A 27,104-nucleotide genomic window follows, 5' to 3' on the forward strand; every position below is an offset into this window, starting at 1 on the left:
TTACCTGCTGTTAAAATTGTTTTAATAGTGTAACATTAATTACAAGTAATCACTGAATTACAGTATTAACATTGTGGCTATCTCTTTTCCACTTACCATAATCCATTTTCTACCTACCATCTTCAGAATTTGGGTAGAAACAGATGATTGATAGCTGCATAGTAATGATTTGAAAAACTTACTACACAGCATTTCCCTGAACCCTCCAGCCTTGTAATAGGCCCTGAGATACCAGACCTCCCTTATTCATCTGATTCCTTATTCATCCAGTTGACTATTTCCTTGTATTCTAAACAGTTTGCAAGTTGCAGGAGGAGAGAAACCTATATCCTGCCATGTCATTAGATGCTACATGCAAAAGTCTCACTTCACATGTTTTACTGTCTCCACTTCGTAAACATTAATGTTTTTACTATATAGTTACTATTCCTGTCTCACCCATCATATATTGTTAACTGGGAACTTCAGCTTTATATGCAGCTGCTTATAACTGCTGTCAGGTTTGTCTATTCACAACCAAACAACATACGACAAAACTGCTGGCCGTTTATAAAGCCAGCAGTAAATATTCCAACTCTACAATTTTAAAAGAAACGTGTCAAATTATTTGGTTTTTTGTTGAACTAGAGTTTTTTCATTTCCTGCCATTAAATATAAACCAGAAATATGAAATATTTTTAATAAAAGTATATAACAAGTTTTTCAAACATTTTGCTAGTCAGTTGCTGGTCTTTTGCTGTTATTTATAAGCGGTGCTATTTGATGCATTTCATATGCATTCGGGCACACCTACATTATGCTTTTTTATTTAAAAAAATCTAATCCTGGTTTCAAACTGATTTAAACCTCCAAGGGTCATTGATATTAGTCAGAGAGACCTCTTAGTTACTCTCACAGAACTTTCATTTCCAGTGTTCTTGAGTGAAACAATTAAACCATATAATGGTGGTAAATAGTTAACTTTTGAAATTTTGTTTTGTCGTCAAAGAAAAGAATGGTATAATTAGATGTATGTCTTGTTTTGGGATGTTGCTGCAGCAGGATCTGAGATATCCCTGGCTAGTAAAAATCATTGCCTGAAACCCCCAGAGAACACAACCAAATAAATAGTATTGCGGGCGGTACCAATCTAATCTATAATACACAAGGTTGTCTAGTTCAGCAAAAAGAAAAAAAAATACCTTGCTCATTTTGTGTATTAGAATATGAAGATAATTAAGTTCTGGTGGTTTTATACAAGGATTTTTTTTCTAATAAATGAAAAAGATTAGTTCTAGAGATAAAACAAAGCAAGTGGTGGAAAGTGGAGTTTCTAACAACGGCCGAATCCACACTTCCTTTTCGTTTCCACGCTTTTTTCGCAAGCAGTGCGCTGTTCATGCAGATACTCACACGCTTTCCCATTCCGCGTGTTCCCCGCCATCACCGCACCACAATTGCGCCTTCCTTCCAAACCACGTGATAGTGGCAGAAATCCGTTTTCTCCCTGCCTTTTATTTTTTTTTGCACAGTGCACAAAGGTCGGTATACCGGTAAACCAACTGTAGTGAGCAGCGGTTTGCACGGGAAAAGAAACAGTCACCAGAGCATGCGCGTGTCACACGGGGACCATTTCCCTACTGTGTCCCGCCATTTTTAAGAGTGCAAAGAGACAAGCTGAGCAATCTTGTATTTCCCACAACGATCATCTCCAGTAAACGGCAGGTGCGGAAAACAAATATATTCCTGAAAGCTTAGGACGCAGGTGGGAGATTCTACCATGTGCGAAAGACAGAATGCATCATCTCGTGGTGTCTCATGGCTGTGCTGCAAAGCATGCCAACCACAATCTGAGCCATCATCACAAATATCACACTCTGAGCATCCATGTTGTTAACTACTAAAAGCAGAAAACCACTCTGAGCAGCAGAATTTCCGGACAATGCCTTTAATGTGACAATCTAATTTCAAATTTGCCCACCATACCAACCAGCCAATTGTTAGGAAGTGGTCTGTGATGAGGAAAAAATGACCCAATCAAAGATGAGGGGGATGGTACATTGCCATTTCTTAAAAGTCGGAATATTGGAAAATTGACCTTTTTTAAAAAAAAAATAAAGGGAAGTGATGTGCGCCATCAATTCTGATGGCAGAGGATGGAACCGCCCACTCCCGCCCACTTTACTCAGTGGTGTGTGGAGAAATGATTGCACCATGAAGACGCACTGGAAGGATGAATGTGATGAGGCACAGCATGGTAGCGGAATGAACCCGATTGCCATGACTGCGCAAGATAAGCGGATAGTGAGTGAGTGTGGATTCGGCCAATAAGTTTGTTTGCCCACATCACCTCTTGAGACTGACACAAGCATGGCCCAGCTGTGAACAGAATAGTGTCCCCAGACCTTTGAGGAAGTCTCAGAGTTAGCCTATCTGATACGTAAATTGACCATAAAAAAGTAACAAGTGAATTTTGTCTATGCTTTCCTAGTTGTAGTTCACTTTATACAGCTGTAATTTCATACTGTTTGGCTTGATACTGACTGAAAGCCATTTGCCAGCTACTTACCACATGGCAGTTGTAACTGCAGAAAGATACTCATCTTGCACCACAGTCTGCAAGCCCACTTCTTCCTTTTTCTGTGGGAAATACATAGTGTACTACATGGCCAGCAACTACAGATGGCCTTCTCTCCACATGATTTGAGCCACTACATGGTAAGCTGTAGGAGCAAGGCTATATTGCAAGCTGTAGTTTCTTTTCTAACATTTTCAGATCTTTGGAATGTCTCCTCCCTTCTGAAACATAAACCTCTCCAAGGACATCCCACATCCCACTAAAACTTGAAAGCTGTATATGACAAAATAAGGGAGCCAGCTGTTTGAGATCTAAAGGAAACGACAGGACCTCAGTTGCCTTACGCAAAATAAAAATCTCATGAGGCTAAACGGATCCTGCTGATCTCTTTATATTGGATGTCCTCATCTTGTGAAAACATCCCAAGAATCTTTGTCTAGATGCACAAGACACAAGTAGCAACTAGCAGCAAAATGTGAGTACTGCAGTAATCTTTTTTTCCACTCTCAAACACGTACCTGTTAATATCCAGAATGTTCACTGTAATATGAAGTATTTTGAAGCCTGTCTGATAGAACTTAATGGCTCATTTCAGTTCCCTGTGTCCTCAGAACATTTTCCTGTTTATCTTAAACTTTTGCTTAAAAAAATTCCAAAGACAATAGAATATGTATAAAATCTTATACATCCAGATATAGAAAAACTCGCTAGTATTAGATGTTATAATAATAACGTTCGATTTATATACCGCCCTTCAGGACAACTTAATGCCCACTCAGGAAGGTCATGTGAGTAGTAGTAATTATAATAGCAATAAAAAGCAGAAAACAAGATAGATTTTTGGGAATAAGAATTGTCAAATGTACAACTTTTTGTTTTCTGGCTGTCAAGGCAAAAGCACTCTCTTCCTAGTTTTTTGCAATAGTCCCCAAGGAAGCTTATTTGTGCCAACAAGAATTCCAGAGGCTACTCTGTGATGTTCTGGTAAAAGGATTATTTTGTGATTAAGGGCAAGTCATTTGCTCCGTTAGCCTGATTTTTGCTCCAAAGTCTGCGCTTCCTTTTTAGATCTCTTGCACCATTGCCATACATCTGAGTAAACAGACTACCGTCAGTGAAAGCTTATGCCATAAGAAATCCGAAACACACGTATTTTGAAATAAATTCCTTTGAATTCAATGGCATTCACTTATATGTAAATATGCTTTGAATTGGAATGTATATCGAAATACTCACTGGATATCACAGCACTTGGGCTTGCCTAAAATGGATCTTTGAATTCTAGTACATAACTGTCTCTGTCAGTTTTTGTAGTAACTTTTGGTGTTAGCCCTTTTGTGGTATTAAACTAATGCTTCAAAGTACTTAATCCTTTTTTAAAATGCATATTTTTAGTCTTTCTGAGACAGAGCTTGAACTTAATAATGGTTGTTGAGAAGGTAGAGTCAACTCAATAATACATTCGCTGCAATACAGAGCCTCTAGTGAGGAAATGCAGTGAGTCTCTTGAATACAGAATTCTCCCAGTGTCCAGACACTTTCTCCACAATATGTAACAATTGGAAACAGGATTTATGCACATGGAGATTATTGCTGCACTGAAACTGTCTTCTTCATGTTGATATTCAGCTCAAGGAATAGGTCAGATAAGGAATTGGGGGTAGGGGAGACTAGGAGTTAGTTTCATAAAATGGTGTCCATATTCTGATGAAATAGGTGCTTGCATGGGAATGTATATACCACAGTAAGTTAGTTGGTCTTACAATTAATTTATTGCACATTCTCTCTGCTGTAACAGGCTAATATAAACTGATAATAAGGATGGAGAGAGGATAAAAGCTTATGCTGGTATTTCATTCAAAGAAGGTACCATAAATCCTATTTTTTATTTTTGTATCAATAGTATAATCGTATGAGAAATAGGTAACTTTCCCATAACTAAATGCAATTTTAGATAATACTGTTCAATTTTCCACATGAAATCCTAATGGTTTTCCTTTTGCTGTAAAGAAAATTTAGTTAAGCATGCTTTATGTTGCAGTGGTATGTATGCCCTCCAAAATTCTTCAGTTTTCCTGGAGTTATCCATAAATCTCAGTAACAAAACAATTCTCTGGTGTCTGGCTTGCTTCCGCCTGTTTATTCTATCACTTATATTGTACAATTTAGTTGATGTTTCTCAAAATATTTTTTCCAGAACTGGCTGGAACAAATTTATCTTTAAATATGCTGTTGCTTTGCTAACAGTATGTCATTTCATTGTGCTGCTATACACATCACTATAATTAGGGCTGCACAATCTGTAGAAATTGTAGAGGAAATATTAACTTGACAGTATTAATGAAAGAAAATCAGTTTGAATAGGGCTCTGATCATCTTTGATCAGTGCAGTTCTTGAAGCTTCTTGATGAGAAAAAAAGTGAAGCTTTTAAATTCTTTTTTTTTTAATTGCATCCTTCCAGGATGATATTAATAAATCTTGTCTCAAGTAATATGATCATCCCGGTGGTTTAGAACCTCCTTCTTAGCTTCTTTGGATAACTTTTACTTTTTATTAGTGGAGCGTGACTAATTCTACCAGCCTGTGTGTATCTACACAGCTTTGAGAATATCAGTTTCTCTGTTTACTTCAATGAGAGGGTAAGGAGATCCCATGCTGTCTCCATCTGCAAACATCAAGTTGCCTTTTCAGTGAAGTGGGTGATGGACAGACTGTGGGCCCACAAGCTTCTACCCTTTAGGTCACTGAATGTGTGTGCGGGGTGGGGGGGTGGAGGTAGATTTTGATGGCATATAGACATCTCATCAACACGAAATAAGCTGGAAATATAAAAAATAGAATCATTTGCATACCTTCTGCTATACAGTGTGCTAAAACTGCTTTGTGGGATATCCGCAAAGGCTGTATATCCTGGAGTCTCTCAGGCTGGAGACTCCTGGAAAAAAAAGACCGCTAACAGAAGACATGATAGACATTTATAAAATTATACATGGGATGCAGAAAGTGGATAGAGGGAAATTTTGTTCTCTCTCCCATAATACTAGAACTTAACAACACCCAATGAAATTGTTGGGAAATAGGTTCAGGACAGATAAAGGAAATCTTTTTTACTCAAGAAGTAAATAAATCGTGGAATTCCTTGCCAGTGGAGGTAATAATGGCTGCAAGCATAGATTAGACAGATTCATGGAGGAAAGGTCCATCAATGGCTACTAGCAATGGTGCCTTCATATACAAATAGTGGCAGGAGGTGGGAACAGTGGCAGGTGAATAGTGGCAGGAGGTGGGGACAGGGAATCCCCTGCCCTCACCAGGAGACCTGGCAGCCCTATTTGGAGCCACTAGGGTTGCTAACTCCAGGTTGGAAAATTCCTAGAGAACTGAGGGGGCAGAGTTTGGGGAGGGAACTCAAAAGGGATGTAATGCCATGAAGTCCACCCGCCTTTTTCTCCAGGGGAACTGATCATATAGTCTGGAGATTAGTTGTAATGAAGGTATCCAGGCCCCAGCTGGAGGCTGGCAACCCTAACACACAGTATTCTCATTGTGTTCAGGAACCAGACAGAGATACTGCACTTAACCTTACAGATCAATAAAAGTCATAGTAGCAAGTCTATGGATTTACCCAGAAATAAAATCGAAGCTTCTAGGAAAATTATTTTTTTCAAGATATTAGGATCAAAGAATCAGGAAATTATATATTTCAACAGCTTTAGTCTCTAATTTTCTACTGGGGACAGCAGACTGACTGCAAGCATGGAAAGGCATGTTAATTATGTTGAGGAATCCCCTTTCTGGCATACTATAAAGTTTTGAATGGGTCTATAGTGACTCTTCAATTTCTCCTAACATTCTATAGCAATCAACACAGACAAAACTTCTGCTGATACAAACTCAAGTTTGACTTTAGGACTAATTGCAGGAATGGATTGCCATGAAGTAGTGCCATTTTGGTAAACAGGCAGAGAAATGTTGAGGGGAGGAAGGTTAATAGCACAGTCCAAAAAGCACTTACACATACATTAATATTAAATTGCCCCCTCCCCTCGAAAAGCCTACTCTCCATAACCCAAATCCCTGTTGTCATTATGCGCCTCTACTGTACCTACTTTGTTAACTATTATTATTGTCTGTAGTATTACTCATCCATTCAGGACAGCGGTCTCTTGTGTACTTTTGGCACTCATCTCTTGCACAAACGTCTGTGCATATCTGTGTTTAAATAATGTCTGTTTCTGTTAAAGCAGACATAAGCAAACATCAACAAATTGTGATATTTTAATGTTTTATTGAAAAATTACAGCAATAGTTGTAGTAGGCATTGAGGTTGTAGCATGGAGAGGTTCACACACACACCTCTTTTTCAAATTGAATTAGTTCTGTAAGTTGTTTAAAGTGAGGAAAAAGTCACAGAAGAAAAATTTAACCCTTCTGGAAAGGGAAGGGAGGCAGTCCCATTCTCCAGTCTTCAGTCTCCACTCAACTGATGTTGCTTTGATCCAACCCTGTGAATTGATAATGGTTTACAGAGCAAGCACAAGCCACTGTTTGCTGATTTGGATTTAACCAGGAAGGAATAGAGATCATTGCATGGGAAGAGGGAGTGACCTAATCCAAAGCTCATGCTGAATCCAGTCATATAGCTCCAAGCTATGGTTTGGTGATATGTCCAACAAAGGCTACAGGTATTTCAATGAAATCATTTTCTGAATCTGCTAAACATTTCTTTTTGTGGCACAAAATAAATGAGTAACATTATTGAGTGCATGAGGCCCATTGATTTGAATTATGGATTGTTTTTGATGGATGATACTCTGTCAGTTTGGAGCACAGTGAGCTTTGGAGCAGTTAGAATCACAGCAAATCACTTCAATGCAAAGATTTTAACTGCATAGGGATGAGAAATTTTCCACTGCTTGTGCCAAATAAAGTAGTCGCTATTTTTGGTGTGAGATCAGCATTCTATCCTCTTCTTCCTTATCTACTCCCCCTCTCTGACATTCCACAATCCCTGAGGGAATATAATAAAAAACCTCACAGTTCCCACTAGTCATGCATTCACTTTTAGCTGCAGAGTCTATATCAGTTATATATTTTCATAGTTTATATATATATCTTTGGATGGTCTTCTTCAGCATTTCACAAAGCCAGGTTCAAAACCTTTTGGAAGGAAGAAAAAAGCCTAGGTCATCTTTAAAATATAAACATTAATTTTTAAGGACTTGGTGTCAAGCCATTTAAAAGCTTGGAGACCTCTTTGTAAGACCTTTTTACCACATGGATGTTGAGAGGGGTCTTACTAAGTGTACCAGGGTAATGTAATGGGGAAAGAGATGTGACCAGCAGCAGGTATTTGAATTAGTTTGGGTGGCAAATATAGCTCAGACCTGCTGCCAATGGCCAGGATGTATGCTGATGGCCTTTCCTGGGCTCTTGACTGAGTTGCCAGAAAAGTCTGTATAGTGGGGGACATTTGGAGAGCCTGTCCTGCATTACTTATGGCCATGAGTGTGAGGAGTTTTGGAGGGTCAGATAAAAGATCCTTGACTAATGTACCCCTGGAGTATTCAAGGCACTCAAGCTATTTCCTCTTGAAAGTCCCTGGAGAAATGTATGCCTTACTCAAGAGGCACTGCCTTGATATCAAAATGGATGGAGATCAGAAGGCCAGAGTATCTTAGGGTGCAAAAGAGACAGGTCTCAGTGGGGGTATCTTAGGGTGGATCTCCATCCATTTTGATATCAAAAATGTGGGGAGAGGGCCTTGAGGGCACCATGGTGAGGTCAACACCATGAGGAGAAAAGCAGTATGAAAGAACAAATAAACAAATGTTCAAGCAATATAAAGTACTTTCTTTGTTATGTATTCCATGAATCATCACATGGACAAATCAAGAACCATGCAAAAATAGGAAGCAGTCTAAAATATCTGATCCTCATAGAATAATTTTAATATCTTGTTTCATCTTTTTGCATTTAGTTCTTGTACTGCTACCTATTATCAGTAATATATAAATATTATAGAACTATAAAACATTTAATATTGTCTTCCATGGTTCTTCTTTAAGTCTGTAACCATTATCAGTGCAACAACACTACTGAAGAATTAAATTTATCTAGCAGATGTTTCATGAATCATGGCTGATTTCACTGGGAACTCTGTGACTTCTGTTTTCCCTTATTCTCTGGAATTGTGTCCTAATTTTAGAAAAGTCCTTCTGGTCCAATGGGCAAATAACCAAACCAAAATAAATTGCCTACAAACCTCAGAAGTTACGTTTGTTTCACAAACCAGATGTTTATCCAAATATGTTTTCCCCATACCTACAGGCCAAAGATGCATATGAACAAATAAGGTTTGTGTTTACCTACAGCCCTGGTCAGCAATTATTTCTCCTGGTTAGCCACTGAAAAGTGAGCCCATTTCTCAACCCTTGTCTCTTAATAGACCTCCTAGATTAATAGACCTCTTAATAGACCTCCTAGAAAGGTCACTAGCCCAGATGGCATTTTACCCACACCTCTAGACTAGTAACTAGGAATGAGATGGGTGGACAGTTGGCATACATCAAGAGGAAAATGTGATCCAGAGACCTTTCAATTGAGGGTTCTCTTAATATACAGTATAATTATTAACTCTGAAAAGCTGCTTAACTTAAAAGACTGGGCAATTGATTATTCTAAAAAATACATAATGTTAAAAAAAATACCTGTTCGCAGAATCAGCAACAAATTATTTCCACTATTTTGCTTTCTTGTTTAATCATAACTTAGAATTATAAAAAGAATGGTACACAGTACTTCCTAAATTCCTGTGTAGATTTTAAGAGAATTAATCTATACATTGCAGACCATTCTGTGTGCTACACCTAGTCTTTTTGATGTTAGGCTCTAAGAAATAATCCACATAACCATTTCTAGAAACATGTTGATTACTGTGCTATAAGAATTATGAAGAGGTAATTGGATCAATACACCTGTTGCTTATAGGGGTGTAGCCCTGCAGGGTACCGTCATTGCATCGGAACTGAAGAATATGCACAATATACAGGCAACAGTAGATTGCATCCGGCCAACGGATAGGAGGTGGCTGATTTCATCCAATTCCCCTTCTCATTCCAGCCCTTAATTCTTTGGCTCTTTATCCAGGAAAGTTCCATAACCCAAAGTGTCAGCTTTACAGGAGTTTTCTAGGGGCTGGTGGGGGGATGGGAAAGCTGGGGCATCCAATGGTGGAAAGCTGATGTGAACCAGCTAGTGATCTGTGCACATGCTGTCATGGCATTCTGAGGGTTTCTAGCATGGCAGGAAAGCTGCGTGCTTTTACAGAATGAAACAGGCTTTGAGTAAATACAAATTGCTTCTGCATGTACAAAATAATCTATAACCTTCTCTCTATACTCACCGCATGGTAGAGCATGCAGTACACTGTGATTTCTGTCTTTAACCATGGCTGCTGATCAGGTATCCTGAATATGAACAAACTAGGAGTTAACATTTTGCAGAAAGACAGAAAAACTTATTTTGAAAAATTGGGAATATTGAGCAGGGCCAGATTGGGGAGTGAGGAGAACTTTGTTTTCATTATAAAGTCCTACATGTTCAGTAACAGGTTTCAGAATTAAGAATATTGACCGTTGCATATAACCTCAGGACTTTTGGCAAAACTTTTTTGTATGTGTGGTATTCTTTTTTTTTTTTTTTAGAAATATTGAGAAAACTTAAAATGGCGAGTGCTCATTCTAATTGTCATCATTGTATGGGCTCCCTTTGTGGAAGGCAGTATGCCAGGAAAGAAGAGAACACTTACTGTGTTAGGTGCTATGACAGCCTATTTGCTAACTTCTGTGAGGAATGCAAGAAGCCCATTGAATGTGATTCCAAGGTAAATACTGGTTAATGTATTTATTTATTTATTTATTCACTTCATTTATGCCCCACCTTTCTCACCAATGAGGACTCAAAGCAGTTTACATTTTCCTCGCCTCCATTTTATCCTCATAACCCTGAGAGATAGGTTAGGCTGAAAGTGTGTGACTGGCCCAAAATCACCCAGCAAGCTTCATGGCAGAGTGGGAATTCACAACTGAGTGTCCCAGATTCTAGTTCAACACTCTAACCACTATACCCAACTGGTTTACAGTTTCGGTAGAAAGAAATTTCCAGGTATTTTCAGTAGTAGTGAAATATTGATCAGAGGCAATTTTGGACTAATTCAATTGGAAATGTCAAAGTCTGGTAGGGTTGCCAACACCAGCTTGGAAAATTCCTGGCTATTTAAGGTTGGAGACTGAGAATGCATAGTTTGCGAGGGGAGAGAGCTCAGTGGAGATATAATTCCATATAGTTCACTCTACAAAGCTGCCATTTTCTCTGAAGGAACTGGTCTCTGTTATTTGGAGATCAGTTGTAATTCTAGAAGAACTTCATGCTCCAACTGGAGGTTGGCAACCCAAAGTGCTGGTAAAGACTATTCATTACTGGGCAAGATTATGTCGTTACTTTTCCTGGCTGTACATCTGATGAATGGAGTTGCCTTCCTAACTATTTTTTATTTCTTTCAAACATTTCTACACTACCCTTCCACCCCATTCAGGGTCCCCAAGTCAGCGAACACTAAAACATTTCAAACATCAAAGCACTAAAATATTAAAAATAATTTAAAATAAATATATATAAAATATTCAAAACAAATTAAACATAAAAACACAAAAACCTCTTTGGCTGGGTTGGGGCATATTTAACTTACTGAATTTATTGCCACAAGATGTGACAAGGGCCACTAATTTAGATGTCTTTAAAAGGGGACTAGAGAAATCCAAAGAGGACAAGTCTATTCATGGCTCTTAGCCATGATGGCTAAATGGAGCCTTCATGTTCAGAAGTAGTATACTTAAAAGACCAGTTGCTGGGAGATAACAGCACTGGTTGTTTTGGCTTCCCTGTTCTGTTTATGAGAATTCCGACTAGCTGCTGTGGGAAGCAGGATGCTGGACCAGATGGAACTTTAGTAGGAAAAGGAAAGCAATTTTTACTAAAAACTGCCTTTGGCCAATAAACATTTTAAATTCAAAACCATGCATTAACCTATTTTGATTAATTGCTATGCTAACTCTCTGGTCAGATGGGCAAAAAGGGTAACCTTTATAAGGATGCCTGTTACCTTTCCTACTGCTTAAGAGTTATCCTTGCTCTTGGTTAAATCAATTTTTACTCAATCCTGATCATAAAGAAAACAGCCCACTTCCAGCTATCTTGCTAAGATAGAGATCTAATGATGACCTCATTGAGATGACAGGGGCTGAAACACTGACATACAAACCAGAAGGCTGAGGGTGTGGGTAGGGTTGCCAGGTTCCCCTGTCTTCCCAGTGGGAGGTGGTGGACCCAGCACTTACCTTTTCCTCTTCTTCCTCACATGCACTACGCCCAGCCTGCACAATGATGTCACTTTGGGGAAGTGATGTCATCACGCAGGCCGCAGCCGCCCTGAGGAGTGCTCCCGTGCTCTGCAGGGGCCAAATCAGGCCCGATTCGGGTCAGATCAGGCCTGAATCAGGCTGGATTCGGGCCACTGCAGAGCATGGGAGCGCTACCATGCTCCACACTGGCCCGAATCAGACCTGAATCTGGCCCAAATCAGGCTAATTCATGCCCGAATGACTGGATAGGGCTGCTGTGGAGCGCGAGAGCTCTGCTGCACTCCACAGTGGCCTAATCGGGCCCAATCCAGCCTGATTCGGGCCCAGATTGAGCTGCTGCAGAGCACAGGAGTGTGCCCGTGCTCTGCAGAGGTCCGATTCGGGCCCAATCCAGCCCAATTTGGGCTGCTGTCGAGAACTGGATTGGGGCTGTGGGAATGTGCAGCATCACCTGGGTGTGTGTTCCTCCCCTGCCAGCCATTATCTGAATTCAGCATCCTAATATAAACAAAGACGTTAAAGTACTCCATTAACTTCAATAAAATAGCTTTTTAAATAACTGATAAAAAGCAACCCGTGGCAAGGTTTTTAGCCATTTTGCTTAAGGAGATCATGGTGCTTTCTCTCCTTGGTGTAATTCAATTGATAAGATGAAGGAAAATGTTAAAATAAACACTTTTGACGAATTGCCAATGAAAAATGACTTCCGTTGGTCTACAAAACAAATTGCTTCTTCTAATGTAACAGCGACACTAAATGATTCAAGAGTCCCACTATAAACAAAATGTTTATCATTTTAATGTAAAAATAACATCTTCATGAACAAGATACCTCAAAAAAGGTGATTTGATAAAATATTTTATTTGCTAAATGGCAAGTTAATTTCTTCTGTATCTCCTCATGCTTCCTCACTTATCATATAAATGATATCTTGGTGGGAACAGAAACATACAAAGTAAACAGTCTTTGGGGGGGTAGTGTCCCTTGCATTTAACTTTTCTTTGTTACTAAGAGGAAATTCACATGAGAACTGTGTGTACCTCAGTGGAGCAGGGTAGCAGACGAGTGCCTGCCTTTTCCTTCCACAGAGAGCAATCCTATGGAGAGTTATTTCAGTCTGAGTTAAAGGATTTAGATTGGAGTACCTTTGCTTGGGAGTGTACTAGAAATCCTATTTGTAGTTCCTATGTCTGATGGATAGCCCCTGCCCCTCCTTCCCCATCATTTAATTTTATGCTCCTCAGGTGGTGAATGTTGAGAAATCTTAGGAGAGGCCAGAATAGAACTGTCTTTGTGACTATTATATTTGGGAGGAAATGCAAAAGTTTGCCTTTCAGCCACTAGGATAGCTGTTGTGGGGGTGGGAGGTTTGTCATCTAGATTCATTGGGGGGTAGCTAAAAAATCTTAAGGGTACAGGCGATATATTGTTTGTTCCCTTTTATGCAGGTAGGGCACGTGGCCTGACATCTTCAGTTACAGGAAGTCAGGTAGGGTAAGGGCTGGGAAAGTGGAAGATCCTGTAGAACCACCACTAGTCAAAAAAGATAAATACTGAGCTAGAGACAGGGAGGAGGAGGAGGAGGAGGAGGAGGAGTAATCAGTAAAGGGATGGGGAACCCATCAGGAAAGGGATAAGGAGGGACCACGGACTTTATTACTATTGCTGTAAACAATGAGGAACCATGGACTTCACTACTATTGCTATGAGTATGATCCTCCTGGGTAGTTCCTGTGTTGTTTAATATGTCAGTCATAAAATTGCTTATACTCTGTTTCAACATTTCTTCAGCTCTGTATTGATTTCTGCTGGTTTTTAAATCTTTGCAAACTGGCATGTATGTACCCATTTCATGTTTATTGAAATGTCTTTGATATTGACTGTACTGACTCACCTCAAGTCTCAGAAAGGCAGACTATAAATAATGTAAATAAATAAAGTTTGTCTCTTCATATACTGCTTTTTCCCTTTAACTCAAGGCAATGTACATCATGGCGTCTTCAGACTATCCCCAGGGTCCTATCTCTTTTTAGGATCCTATGAATATGTAACTTCCTCTGGTACAGGATTACCAGAAACGAATAGAAAAACAGTCTGTACTAACGCTGTTATTTTAACAGGGCCAGCTACACAATGTCTGTGCCTTTCAGTCACCTCTGAGGTCATCCTTGACATTCAGTATGAAAAAGAAGCTCAGGATGCCTTCAGCAAATTGATTTTATCTACCTGCATTTTTAAAGGAAACAAATGCTTTTTATTAACATGCATTTATTGTCTCAAAGGATCTTGCTTATAAAGGCTGCCACTGGCATGAAGCATGCTTCAAGTGTGCCAAGTGCAATCACTCTTTGGTGGAAAAGCCATTCGCTGCCAAAGATGATCACCTGCTGTGTACAGAGTGTTATTCTAATGAGTATTCATCAAAGTGCTTCCACTGCAAGAGAACCATTATGCCTGGTAAGATAACAAGGAAAGGGGTTTTTACCACCTAACTAAATAAGAGCATGGTACTTTTAATTAAATTTGAGTAATTGATTAGCTGAGCTTAAAAGGCTCAGCTTTCTGGACTTGAAACAATGTATTCCTGAACTTCTTTAATCGAAGAGCCTTGTCAGATGAATGTCTCATTGCATAGGAAATGTGGAATTTTCCATTTGCTATTCAAACCTAAATTTGCTGATGAAATTTCATTTTTCTCCCCCTCCCATTTTTTTAATGTTAGCCATTTATTTTATTTCAGATTACATTAATAATGCCTGTTCTCTAAGCAGAGAAAAACTCACGGGAGACAATAAACAACCATTTCTTCACGTATCAAAATTATTTCCAAAGTGTGCAGTGCTACATATACATGATGTAACTTAGAACTCATTAGACATCTAAATTGTAACCATACAGTCAGGCATGTGACATATTAAACCACACTGGGTACAGTGACAAGTCCAAAAGTCAATTCTCAAGACGACAGTTTCTCTTTGGATCTTCTTTAGAAATTCTTGTGAGTGGTAGAAGGCCGAAACGATGATGGTGTAAAAAGGACCGAAACGGTGTAAAAAAAGTAGTGAGTTAATGGACGAGATAGGAAAGATGAGTGAATCCATTAAGACCTTGACAACATCTTCGGACTTTGAATTGCGGCTGCGAGAGATTAAAAAGGAGATACAGCTGTTTGAAAACCGGACTAAGGATATTAAGGTTAAGAAGTACAAATGGGACACGCTAGATTATGCTAACAACAGGGTTTATCACTGGTGGGATCAATCTCGGAAAAATAAGGACAGTCAATGGAAGGTTACCTGGGCCAATCCAGTCAGGTCCTTTTCGGACCTGGAAACATCAGGACTGTCGGATAGTTCCAGCGACGAGGGCACAAGTGGTAGGAATCTGAGGAATAGAACAGTGTACCCAAACAAGAGACAGCCTTTTTTAGACAAAGGCAAGAGGAGAACCTTCCAGAAGTCCAGACTGAAACCTTAATATTTAATTTGTCATCTCGTAATTTGAGCACAGCTGAAAAGAATGTAATAGAGGTTTAGGCTTTGTGCCTACATCCGTTTACCAGTCCTTTCAGACCCATTTAGATGTTTTCAAGCTGATCCGACAAATAAAATTGAAAGCCTTCTTTAAGATATCTGTAGGAGACGTCGCCATCCCTGACTCAGGAATTCCTAAACGCCTTAAAAGGGGCTCGACGTTTATGCCTCCTGTAGTAGACCATAGGGTTGATACTTTCGAGCACATGATAATGAAAGATATCATTGGAGAGCAAGCCTCTAAAGGTCTGGCATAATTTGTCTTTTGTGGAAAGACAGGCAGTTAAGACATTGAAGAGCGATATTAACATTGTCATTAAACCTGCCGACAAAGGCGGAGGGTTGGTGGTTATGGATCGTGATATGTATATTGCAGAAGTGTTGAGACAACTTGGGGATAGGTCTAGCTACCTAAAGATTCCGACAGACCCCACAGACCATATTAGAAGCCTCATTAAGGTGGTATTGGATGAGGCCAGAGAGTTAGGGGAGATAAGTGATAATTTACATTGAGCTTTATTGACGAGATCCCCCCGGGCCCCTCTCTTCTATGTATTTCCTAAGATCCACAAGAATATCTATCCACCCCCCGGCCGTCCTATAGTTTCAGGATGTGGCTCCATTTTGGAACCCTTGGAGATCCTCCTGGATTCTGTATTACAACCAGCAGTGGCAGACATACCATCTTTGGTGATACTAGGGATTTCATAAGACAGGTGGAAGGATTGGAGCTGGATAGGGACACAGTATTTCTTACTATGGATGTCAGTTCCCTATATACCATTATTCCCCATGAAACAGCTAGAGAAGTGGTGGAGGAGGTACTCTGAACTAGGGGAGACAGCTCTCTTCCAGCTGAATTCCTGTTACAACTTTTATATCTGGTTCTTGAGAAAAATTACTTCAGGTTTGAGGACTCTTTTTTTCTACAGACGAAGGGTGTGGCGATGGGGTGTGCCGCTGCACCCAGCATTGCTAATTTATTTATGGCCAGATGGGAAGAACAACACTTATTACATCAATCGAACCCATATAGGGAGGGTGTGTACCTCTTTAAGCGCTATATTGATGATCTCTAATTTTTATTTAAAGGAGCCAATCAGGTGGAGGAGTTTTGTAATTGGCTTAACAGCAGAGATGTCAATGTGAAATATACATGGCACCATGACATCCAAGAGATTCACTTTCTGGATCTCGTGATGTATAGGGATAGTTGCAATAGGGTACAGGTGAGAACTTATAATAAGGAGACGGACCGTAATTCGTATTTAGAATATGGGTACTTCCACCCCCGCCACTTAAGGGAAAATATTCCCTATGGCCAACTTCTAAGGATTAAGCGGAACTCATCATCTCCGATGGATTTTGCGAGAGATAGTGAGGTCATGTGTAGAGAATTTGCTAAGAGACGATACCCACAGCGAGTCATACAATCCACCTTATCCAGAGCCAGATCAACATGTAGAACATCGTTATTTGATAAGAAAACACAGGAATCACAGAATAGGATTAGATGGGCCATAGAATACACTTCCTTAGCCAATCAGATTAAGAGAATTGTGAGTCACCATTGGAAGCTAATAGAAGACATAGAGGGCTGTGAACTAAAGCCCTTAGTTGGATTCAGGAGGACGAGGAGTCTCTGGGACGATTTAGTCCATACAGACATGCATGCTACAAGGGAAAGGCAGGCATTACCACAAGGTAATTTTAAATGTGGTCGATGCAATATTTGTAATCAACTGTGGGAAGGGAGGGAGATTATGATGAGAGATAAACGATTAGTTTTTCATCATTTCGCAACGTGCCAAACATTGGGAGTGATATATGCTATTGAATGGCCGTGCCCACTAATATATGTCGGATGCACATGTAGACCAATTAAAACCCGGGTCCTGGAACACATCTTGCATATTAGAAATAAGATCATGGAGGCACCCCTCACCTCAAATTTTGTAGAAAAATGGCACAAGGAGAATGCCTTTCTTTTTTTTTTTTTATATATTTTTTTATTTTTCATAACTACAAAACACTACACCAGACTATCACAAGGAAAGGGAAGAGGGAAGGGACAAAGGGGAGTGGAAAAAGAAAAAGGGGGGGGAATGAACTACAAACACTAAACACTACACTTCAATGTTTCCCTTCATACTGTCATAATACAAAAATAGCTCCATAGAATAATGATGGAGTGGTTAATCATACAGAGAATAAACATTTCAAATTCTGATTAAACTTTCCTCCCCCTTCTGGGTCCCGGACGCAATTCTCTCTGTGCAACTGCTGTTGCAATGCTCTCCTCCTCCCCCCCCCCCTCCGGCTCCTCCTTTTCTTCGTTCTTGGTGCAGCAGAGTTCTGGGTTTTTATTCTCAAAATCCTTTAGTTGATCTTCTGATAATATCTTATAGGCCTGATCTTTATATCTGAACCATATTCCTTCCGGGAATAACCATTTGTACTTTATTCCATGGTCCCTCAGAAGAGCTGCAAACTTTTTATATTTAAAACGCCGTTTCCGGACTAGAAATGGAACGTCCTTCAAAATCTTGACTTTCAAACCCATAAAGTCCAAATCCGCATTGTATGAGTTATATAGGATGGTGTCCCGAATCTTTTTAGTTGAAAAGTCAATAATGATCTCACGAGGCAACTGTCGCTTTGTTGCATATTTTGAAGAAGCCCGACGGACCTCCAAAATGGCGCTTTTAACCTCTTCTTTAGTCGTCCTCGCGGGTGTCGCCAGTAGTTCCGAGACCAAATCCCACAGATCCTCATTTTCCTCCTCTTTCACGTTTTGGAGACGCAAAATTGTCTGCGTTCGTTCCACTTGTAGCCCGATCAGTTGGTTCTCCACCAACTTCAGCTCCTTTTTTGTAGCCTTCACAAGTGACGCACTTTCCAGAGCAGACTTTTCTGCCCCCCCCCGCTGCTGCCTTAATGGTTTTCACCTCGCTTTCAATTAAGCCCACCCTTTGATCAGTTTCGTTCAGCTTGTCAACAAAGGGTTTTATGGCTTCCACCACCGCCCTGCGCACCAATTCTTCGAGCGACTCCCCTTTCTGCAAGGTGGCCGAGATTGACTTACCGAGAGCGGGACTTTGCTTCTTTGCTGCCATTTGGGGGGGGGGGGGCGCCAACAAAATTCTGGAACTCCACGAAGGGGAAGAGCGAGTCTTCTTCAGATCAACCTCTCCTTCACAAACGCTTGTAGAACAGAAGGGATTCGCTTGTTTACAGGCTTCCGCCTGTTTCTTTTACTTGCCGTTTCTCGTTGCCCGGCGGCACTCGAGGCGCCGCGCACATCTGCCGGCCTCCATAGGGACAAACGGGCAATTCCCTCCCCGCATTGATTTCGGGGAGTTCTTCCCGCCGCGTCCCGGACCCTGGCTCCCTCCCTGGGAGTCCTGGGGGCTAATCCTTGCAGATCAGCCGCCCGGTCAGGGTGCCCGGTCGTTTCCTCCCGGACCAGCCGAGAGGAGCGTCCGGCATGGCTGAGAAAACGAAACCGAATCCCCAAGGAGAATGCCTTTCGTGTAGCGATCCTTGAAGTAATTAACAAAGGCAATCAGGAAGCAACTCAGGTTGCGCTCCTACGTCGGAAAACGCAATGGATTCACAGGTTACAAACAATCAAACCAGCGGGATTGAATAGTGAGCTCTCTCTGAGCTGCTATCTTTAAGAATAACTAGTATTTACCACTGGTGAGGCCATGAAGTCTATTGATTCAGTTGATTGTGAGCAACTTCCCTTCTCAAGGGAAGCTCTGTCACTTTAAGAGTGGTCCCAATAATGAGGTAAAATGGGTTAAAAGGAATCGGTGATTGTTACAATTGGCGCAAGAGAGATCGCTTTGCTGCCATGCTCCGGGTTTACACATTAGGAATGTCCATCGGAATTGAAGGTGTGTATTAAACATATATATGGGCAAGAATGTTTTTGTAAAAGTGTATTGTGGTGGTAAGGTTGACTATGTTAAAATGTATGTAGTGAATCTTAACTGTTTGTTATAGTGGGAGATACGCCCCTGAGGAAGTGAAGGGACGAAATCTGTGCTTTTGAGCCGGCCCCAGATAGGGCGTGGCCATGGAACCTTTCATCATTTCGGCCTTCTACCGCTCAAAAGAATTTCTAAAGAAGATCCAAGGAGAAACTGTCATCTTGAGAATTGACTTTTGGACTTGTCACTGTACCCGGTGTGGTTTAATATGTCACATGCCTGACTGTATGGTTACAATTTAGATGTCTAATGAGTTCTAAGTTATATCATGTATATGTAGCACTGCGCACTTTGGAAATAATTTTGATATGTGAAGAAATGTTTGTTTATTGTCTCCCGTGAGTTTTTCTCTGTTGTACCTACAGCCTCTTTATGGGAGCAGCCATTGTTTTTCTTTGCCTGTTCTCTAAGCAGGGCAGGGCACCATTCATGACTCTTACTCTATTTTATCTATACAACAGCAAGCTAGCCCAAACCCTTTCCAATGAAGACAGCTAAGCACCCTATGCAGGATGCAGATAAAGGCCTTAATACCTTGTAGGGATGCCAGACACCCAGTAGGGGCAGGGGATCCCCTGCCCCCACTCCCCACACCCCGCCCCCACTTACCTAACCAGCAGGGAAGCATGCACTTTCTGTTTGCGCTCCCCCGTGATGCTGCGCACTCCTGTGCATAGCAGCCGCTGGGATTGGGCCCGTTTTGGCTCAGATCAGGGATGCTGCAGAGCGCAGGAGCGCTCCTGTGCTCTGCAGCACATCAAAACAGACCCATTTTGGCTGAAATCAGGCTCGTTTGGGGCTCGTTTTGCTGTGGATTGGGTCCGTTTTGAGAGCTCCTGCGCTCTGCAGCACCTCAAAATGGGCTCAATCCTCAGCAAAATGGGCCAATTTTCAGGTATTGTGGAGCGCAGGAGTGCTCCTGTGGTCTGTAGTGACTCAAAACGGGCCCAATCCACGGCAAGCCGGGCCTGTTTTGGCATGGATTGGGCCTCTTTTGAGCCCCTGCAGAGCCTGGTGCACTCCCAGGGGCCGCACAATGACATCACTCCCGAAGTGATGTCATCGTGCTTGTGTGGGGGGGTGCACATGCACTTTGCGCACACACACACACCCCATCTCCCTCAAGGTAAGTGCCAGGCCCCTATCCCCTGCCGGGAGGTTGAGAGCACCTAGCAACCCTAATACCATGGCCACTTGAAAGATGAGGTTCCTCCATGTTTGTTTGTTTGGAGGGGCAGTGTTTAATATCTAGGCTGATACTGAGTTCTCGAAACTCAAAGGCTTGCACAATGTTATATGTATTTTGGGTGGTCTTAATAAACTGTATAATATAGATCTTATTTTCAGATTTTGCTATGGACCAACATAGCTACCTATTTTTTAACCTTCTGTGAGAAAAGTAAGGCTGAGAGAGTGACTAGCCAAATGAGCTTCATGGGAGAAGGAAGATTTACAAAGATCCCCTTGCTCCTAGTCCTATGGTACACCCATTTACTTTTTCCCAAACTAAATAACCTGTGGATTTCCTCCCACTCAGCAGAGCAGGTGCTCTTCAGAAGAAGCCAAGAAACATCACCTTTTTGTTTGCAGGGAGCACCCATTCAGAAAAGCAGTTTTGATTACTGAAGGATGCTTGACTGTAACCTGCTAGCCTTTTGTAAGTGGCCACAGCCTTCATTTTATGCTGGCACCTCTTTCTCAAAATTCCAAACATACCAACGGGCTGGGTCTAACCACTACACCACACTGGTTCTCAAGTATTTTCTCTGCAGTGTGACTGAGCGAGTACAGTTGGGAGCTCATAGTATCTGTTGGATCACATTGTCCACACAGCAGGCCCATACTGTTTTGAATATCTTTTAATACATTTCGATGTAGCTGTTAAAAAGTTCTAGGTCATCCCAAAAATGTATGCTGGGAAAATATTGCCAAAAGCTAGCTATAAGCGATAAGGAGTCCCTCAAAATAAATTCTTTGTAAACAGGGAAAGTATGTAACATAAGAGTCACAAGATTGATAGTGTCTACATCAGAAAGGAATTGGTTCAAGCAAACGTAGTAAACAAAAGGCATCCACATTAGACATGGGCACGAACTGCATTACGAACCAAAAAAACCCTCGAACCGCCTGATCTTCTGTTCGTGACCCAGCGGTTCATGAGGGTCCATGGCCAACGAACCAGTGTTTGTTGGAAGCCCAGTTTGTTGCATTCACCCACAGTTCGTGAAGCCAGACAGTCAGGCACCATCAATCAATTCCCTTGGAAACAGAGCTGGGGGAATGCCTGAACTCTGTCTGCACTTCTTCTGTCACCCTGGAAACCCGAATTGAAGTCCAGCTTACCTTGATCAGCAGGTCTTCCTTCCAACCATGGAGCTGCAAATTGGTTACAATTGGTTACATGGGAGAAGACACCTGGGAGAGGGAGGGGGAAGGGGGGTGTTTTGTAGCCATGGGCACTCCAATTTCATCCCTGCAAACCCTGATAGGCAGTTCTGATGGCCAACCCCTTGTACACTAGGCCAATGTCAACTGGTGGCTCTAATTGTATCGAGCGGGAGTTTCCTGGGGGCCTCAGATTGGAGAAGGTATAACTCCAAGATCCCTATTGCAATCTTGACCAAACTTGGTTACTGGCTGGAGGAGAGCCTGCTAAAAACTCCCCGTGAATATGGGCTCTCTAAGTGCAACAGGGGCCGTTCCGACGCCCACAAACCACGAACCTTGAACCGGTTCGGCAACGGGAAAAGTTCGTTGTGGTTCGCTGGTTCAGGTTTGTCATCGGCACTGAACCATGAACCACCAGTTCATTAATTTTTTTGGGTCCGTGCCCATGTCTAATCCACATACACTACTGGTTTGCTTCATTTTAGACAGTATTTTCATTTCTAAATCCTGTAGTACAAATTTTGTGATGACCTTTTATATTTAACAATAAAAACAGAGAAATCTTCAAATTAGTTTGCTTGGGTGAACAAAGGTTGATATGCTGTACTCAGTGAACGATGAAGAAAAAACATCCTAATTTTATAACTCTTTATATCTCTATAAAACATGTACAGTTGGCCAATAATCTGAGTGATTTTGTGTTTGGTTTTGCAGGTTCTCGTAAAATGGAGTTTAAAGGGAACTGTTGGCATGAAGCTTGTTTTGTTTGCCAACATTGTCAGCAACCACTAGGAACAAAGCCTTTGATTACCAAAGACAATGACAATTATTGTGTACCTTGCTTTGAGAAGCAATTTGCTCAATGTTGTTATTCCTGCAAGAAGGTAATAAACCCAATGCAAGTAGCAGGGGAGGTAGGGCGGCTAGAACATTTCCATGGATTTGACTGTACTTCTAATAAAACCTGGTCTAAATATCTTTGGCTTGGATAACACTGATCAAGGGGATGCTAGAAATCAGTTTTTCCATACACCCAAAAAGGTAATCAGTAGGTCAGTGCTGACAGGACTGTGCATTTTGCAGTGTACTTCACATTTCAGGAGCAACACTTTAGGATGCTGGAGGGTTTTGCTTCCTCCGCCTCCCATAAGCATCCTTCTGTGCACCTGATACAGAAAGGCACTTAGTGTGGCATGTTTCCAGCCTCCTATAAATGAAATTCTATGGTGGATATTGCACCAAACTAGAGCCCTTTTTATGGTAATTGAGAGTCTAAAAAACACTTATCACAATGCTACAATCCCAGGGGGAAATTATGTGCCATTATAGTTTTTCCTTTCTATCTAGCAATTCCAGGACGGCAGGCTCTGAACCAATTCAGGTCATTTTTATGGGAAAACAGATCAACATTCTGGGGAAGGGATGGAGTTGTGATAGACCCAACCCCCTGTACAAAATTAGTGCCTACTGAGCAATTATAGGTACATGTGTGAAGGACTGATTTGTGTATAGTTATTTGGTGGGGTGAAAGCAGATGATTACTTATGAAGTGGTACCTAAAGCTCACCAAGGGTTGGATCCTATGCAGCAGCAGCAGCAGAGCTGTGCTACACAAAGAACAACTTTCTCCTTCCCCTACAATCTTCTATGTCCCACAAAATTCTGCCCCCTGAGTGTCAGTGGGCCTCCAGAAATACTGAAAATGGTTCTTACCCTCTTCTATAAGTGGAAGAGCCTTCCTCAAGGGGAAAGAAACGTTAGACTCCAAGCCCAAGTCGTTCCATGCCAACTGTACTCTCAGCTGTTTCATCCTGCTGTGGTAAGGAGAATTTCACTGTGTTTGCACCTGATGAGGAACCTGAAGGAGTAGGGAAATGAGGAAATTGATAAGATTGTTTTTTCCACTGTACAAGTATGTGTGTGAGAGAGAAAGAGGCCCCTCGCCCACTGTTTCACTCTTTGGCCATCTTGGCCACTGGGGTTGCGAAGGTTTCCCCAGGCCTCAGAAAGTCACAAGTGGGGAAAGGTTACTTCACTCAGCCCCCCCCCTCCTCAGTTGGCTCAGACAGACACTCCCCAGTTCCCTAGGAGTGCTCTGCCGGTTCTTCCTCCCTGGCCTGCCTCCCAAATCTCCTTAAATAGGGAGGGGCTCTGCCTTCCCCAGCACAGCACTCAATCCACTGCCTAGAACTTGCCAGTCCCAGCTGCAGGAGGATGGACTGTGAGAACAGCCAGGCTGTCTTGCCTCCCCACAGGGCTGCCTCTGGGCTTCAGGAGGCTGCCTTAGCCTGGAATGGCCTGTTTCCGCCTGGCTTCTTTTCTTGTCATGGTGTTGAAGGCATGATCTGGGGCTGCAGCCAGGATGCTTCCTGCTGGGCTGCAGCTGCACAGAGCCATCCTTGTCCTGACCTCCCAGCTAAGTCCTGCACCAGAGCCACAGCCTCCAGTTGCTTGAGCGGCATCCTGGGCAGCAACTGAGTGACTGCTGCTACTCTCTGGTAATTTCTTTTTTTACCATTCAGTTTAGATCCTAGTGGGTGAACACATCCTCATGTTACAATCTCAATCCCATTCTAAAGCACACACAAACGTTTCCACTGTAAATGTTCCCTCCTTTATTTCCATTGAGGGGGCAGCTAACACGCATAGGTATGCTATATGTGCACTAGGTACCTCTGGATGAGACCCCTAACGTGCAAGACAAACTTTTTCTCTTCTTCTCTGCGCTTTATCTTCCATTCTTGTCTAAATTTGGACTGTATGTCACCTGCTTTCAAGTGCTAGATACTTTGATGCTGGTCTGTGTAGAACTGGGAGCAGAAATAGCCAGGGATGCAAGATGAGACTTAGCTTTTAAAAAATTGATTGTAGGGCCAGAGAACAACTTTAGGACAGGGTACTTGGCAAATTATTGCTCCCCAGTGGAAGCAGAGAACAGTGCTTCTGAACATGTGCAAAATATTTAAGGGGTGAATCTTCTTTGCCAGGGTCTATGATTTCAAAACAGGCCTTATTCTTGCTTTTTCCTTTTGAAAGAAGTTATTTCCGAGAATAATTTGCCTGCTCTAATGCTAACACACAGTAAGAATTTTTGCCAATTATTGTGCTGAAGTTTTACACTTTTGTGACCATATGCAAAGCATCTGGCTCACTATGTGTTTTTGTTTGTGGTCCATTAGGTGATAACCACTGGTGGTGTGACCTATCATGACCAGCCATGGCACAAAGAATGCTTTCTATGTACCGGATGCCATCAGCAGCTTGCAGGTCAACGGATTGTTTCCAAAGATGAGCATCCTTATTGTCTTGAATGTTTCAGCAGATGTTATGAGAAGAAGTGTGTGGCCTGCTCCAGGCCCATTACAGGTGACTGTTAACTATTCAGTTATACACACTTTTATTTCGGCAGTCAGCATTTTAATAGGGCTGTCCCAGCCTAGATTAAAGAAATGTCACAAATTTAACAGATTAATGAAACAAATAAGCCTTTACTTATTTGTATATGAGTAAAATGATTAGGTCAGAAGAAAATGTTCTTAGTTTTTGTTTTTACACATCCATTTATATCTTGGAAGAGGCATTTCCTTCCTGTTTGACAGAGAAGAGAGAACACCTCTTCTCAAACACTACCCAATACCTGAGAATGTTGTAAGCACTTATATTTAAAATGTTTATTTTTTAAAACTGCTCTCAGTTAATTAATGACTCGGATGGAGATAAATACAGACATCACATAGGATATTTCTTCCCCTCCTTCCTAAGGTCTGAATGACAGTGGGTTGAAGCAGCGGGGGAGGGGTCCTCCTCTGGTCCCTCTACTGAGAACAGGCACCATTGAGAGTCTGCCTTGCTATGCCTTTTCTCTTGCTATGCTCCATGTGCACGTGCTGTTGCTTCTGACTTATGATGACTCTATGGATGAATGTCCTCCAAAATGTCATTTTGTCAACAGCTTTGCTCAGGCAGAGTAAGGCTGAGTATATATAATGCCTTCTATAAAGGCATTACAGTATCAGCTTTTTTCCATAATCCCTTTCCTTTATAAAAAGGTGGTGGATTTTAGAATTGAGGGACTTCAGTAAAGAACTCCCGTGGTTCAGAATTCCTGATCCCATAATGAAACAAACCAAATGCCATCAAAACACTTTCACGGCCTTGCTGCTACTCACTTTATTCCACTCCCTGAATCTCATGAAACGCAACTGGAATGAAGGCCGACCAGTTCTAGGTTACCTTGAATCTTCATTCTTAAAGCCTGGGTAAAACAGAATACTTTCATGTTCTTTGCCATGTTCAGGGGAGCTGTACTTTCTAATGCCTCTAAGGAGACAATGAACTGAGCACAGAGTCATTAGAAACTACATCGTCTATGCATTCATGTTAGTGCCTGAACTCAAGAACACACAGGCCACCCATCATTGGAAGCTTATGGTCAGGACAAGTAGATATCATTTCATCTCATCACTTTAGAAATAGGTCGTTTCTGAAACTGACACCCTTCTGCTCTGAAATTCTGAATTCCTCATTCTCAGCCACAGTATAGAATCTTACCAGACTGACTCAAGCAATTCCGCACAACTCTGCCACCATCATCCTGCTGTTAACTACACCCACCAAACATGTTCAGGGTGCAAGCGACAGCTGGGCTCTTTTCCATGTCTGGGGGTGTCACTTGGCAATTCTCACTGTGTACAAAAATGAACAGATTTGTATTATGAGCTGCCTTGCATTTCTTACTTTTGAAAAGTGGGGTTGAAGTGTTCTTCAGGAATAGTGCAAAGTGACTCACGAGCACATAGCTATCTTGGGGCGGGCTGCAGGTTGTACTGTGGAAATGCCCAAATGAAAGCACAAATTCTGTCAAATATACAGACCTTGCACAGGGTCTTGTGAATGCTGACAGCAATGGATTCAGGGAACTTTTCAAACTGGAAGGAGCTGGGATGGGGGACAGGGGACGGGGACTAGACACCTCTGGTTCCTTGTGCCTGCTGAAGCCAAGTGCATCTGCCCAGCCCTTCTTCTCCATAGCCCTGTTGCAAAGAAGTGCTGCTGAAGCTAAGCCCTATGCTCCCTTTCCCTGCACATTGATTCAGCACTAGGCTAGGCAAAAGGAGGCAGGGAAAACTGCACACTTCTGCCATGGGATTGGAGTGGTTGGGTCGCCATCTTCCTCCTGCAAAAGGAGGTGCGAGTAAAGGGAAA

The 27,104-nt window shown here is 41.7% G+C and overlaps 1 protein-coding gene across 4 annotated transcripts in view; it reads left to right on the forward strand.

Moving 5' to 3' along the window:
• The first annotated feature begins 2,880 nt into the window (after positions 1–2,880).
• FHL5 (four and a half LIM domains 5) overlaps positions 2,881–27,104 on the forward strand; it is an 84,335-nt gene continuing 60,111 nt past the window's right edge. For 3 of the 4 annotated variants that reach the window (XM_054980007.1, XM_054980269.1, XM_054980183.1), the window contains exons 1-5: positions 2,881–3,032; positions 10,265–10,443; positions 14,263–14,437; positions 22,614–22,783; positions 25,079–25,265. In XM_054980007.1, the coding sequence (XP_054835982.1) occupies positions 10,285–10,443; positions 14,263–14,437; positions 22,614–22,783; positions 25,079–25,265 (691 nt within the window). In that variant the 5' untranslated portion in view covers positions 2,881–3,032; positions 10,265–10,284. Of the gene's footprint in view, positions 3,033–7,231; positions 7,244–10,264; positions 10,444–14,262; positions 14,438–22,613; positions 22,784–25,078; positions 25,266–27,104 lie in introns of those variants that run through there. The other variant, XM_054980095.1, reaches the window with a different exon arrangement.

This window comes from Eublepharis macularius, chromosome 1 (genome assembly GCF_028583425.1).
Source record: "Eublepharis macularius isolate TG4126 chromosome 1, MPM_Emac_v1.0, whole genome shotgun sequence".
Taxonomy (NCBI): Eukaryota; Metazoa; Chordata; class Lepidosauria; order Squamata; family Eublepharidae; genus Eublepharis; species Eublepharis macularius.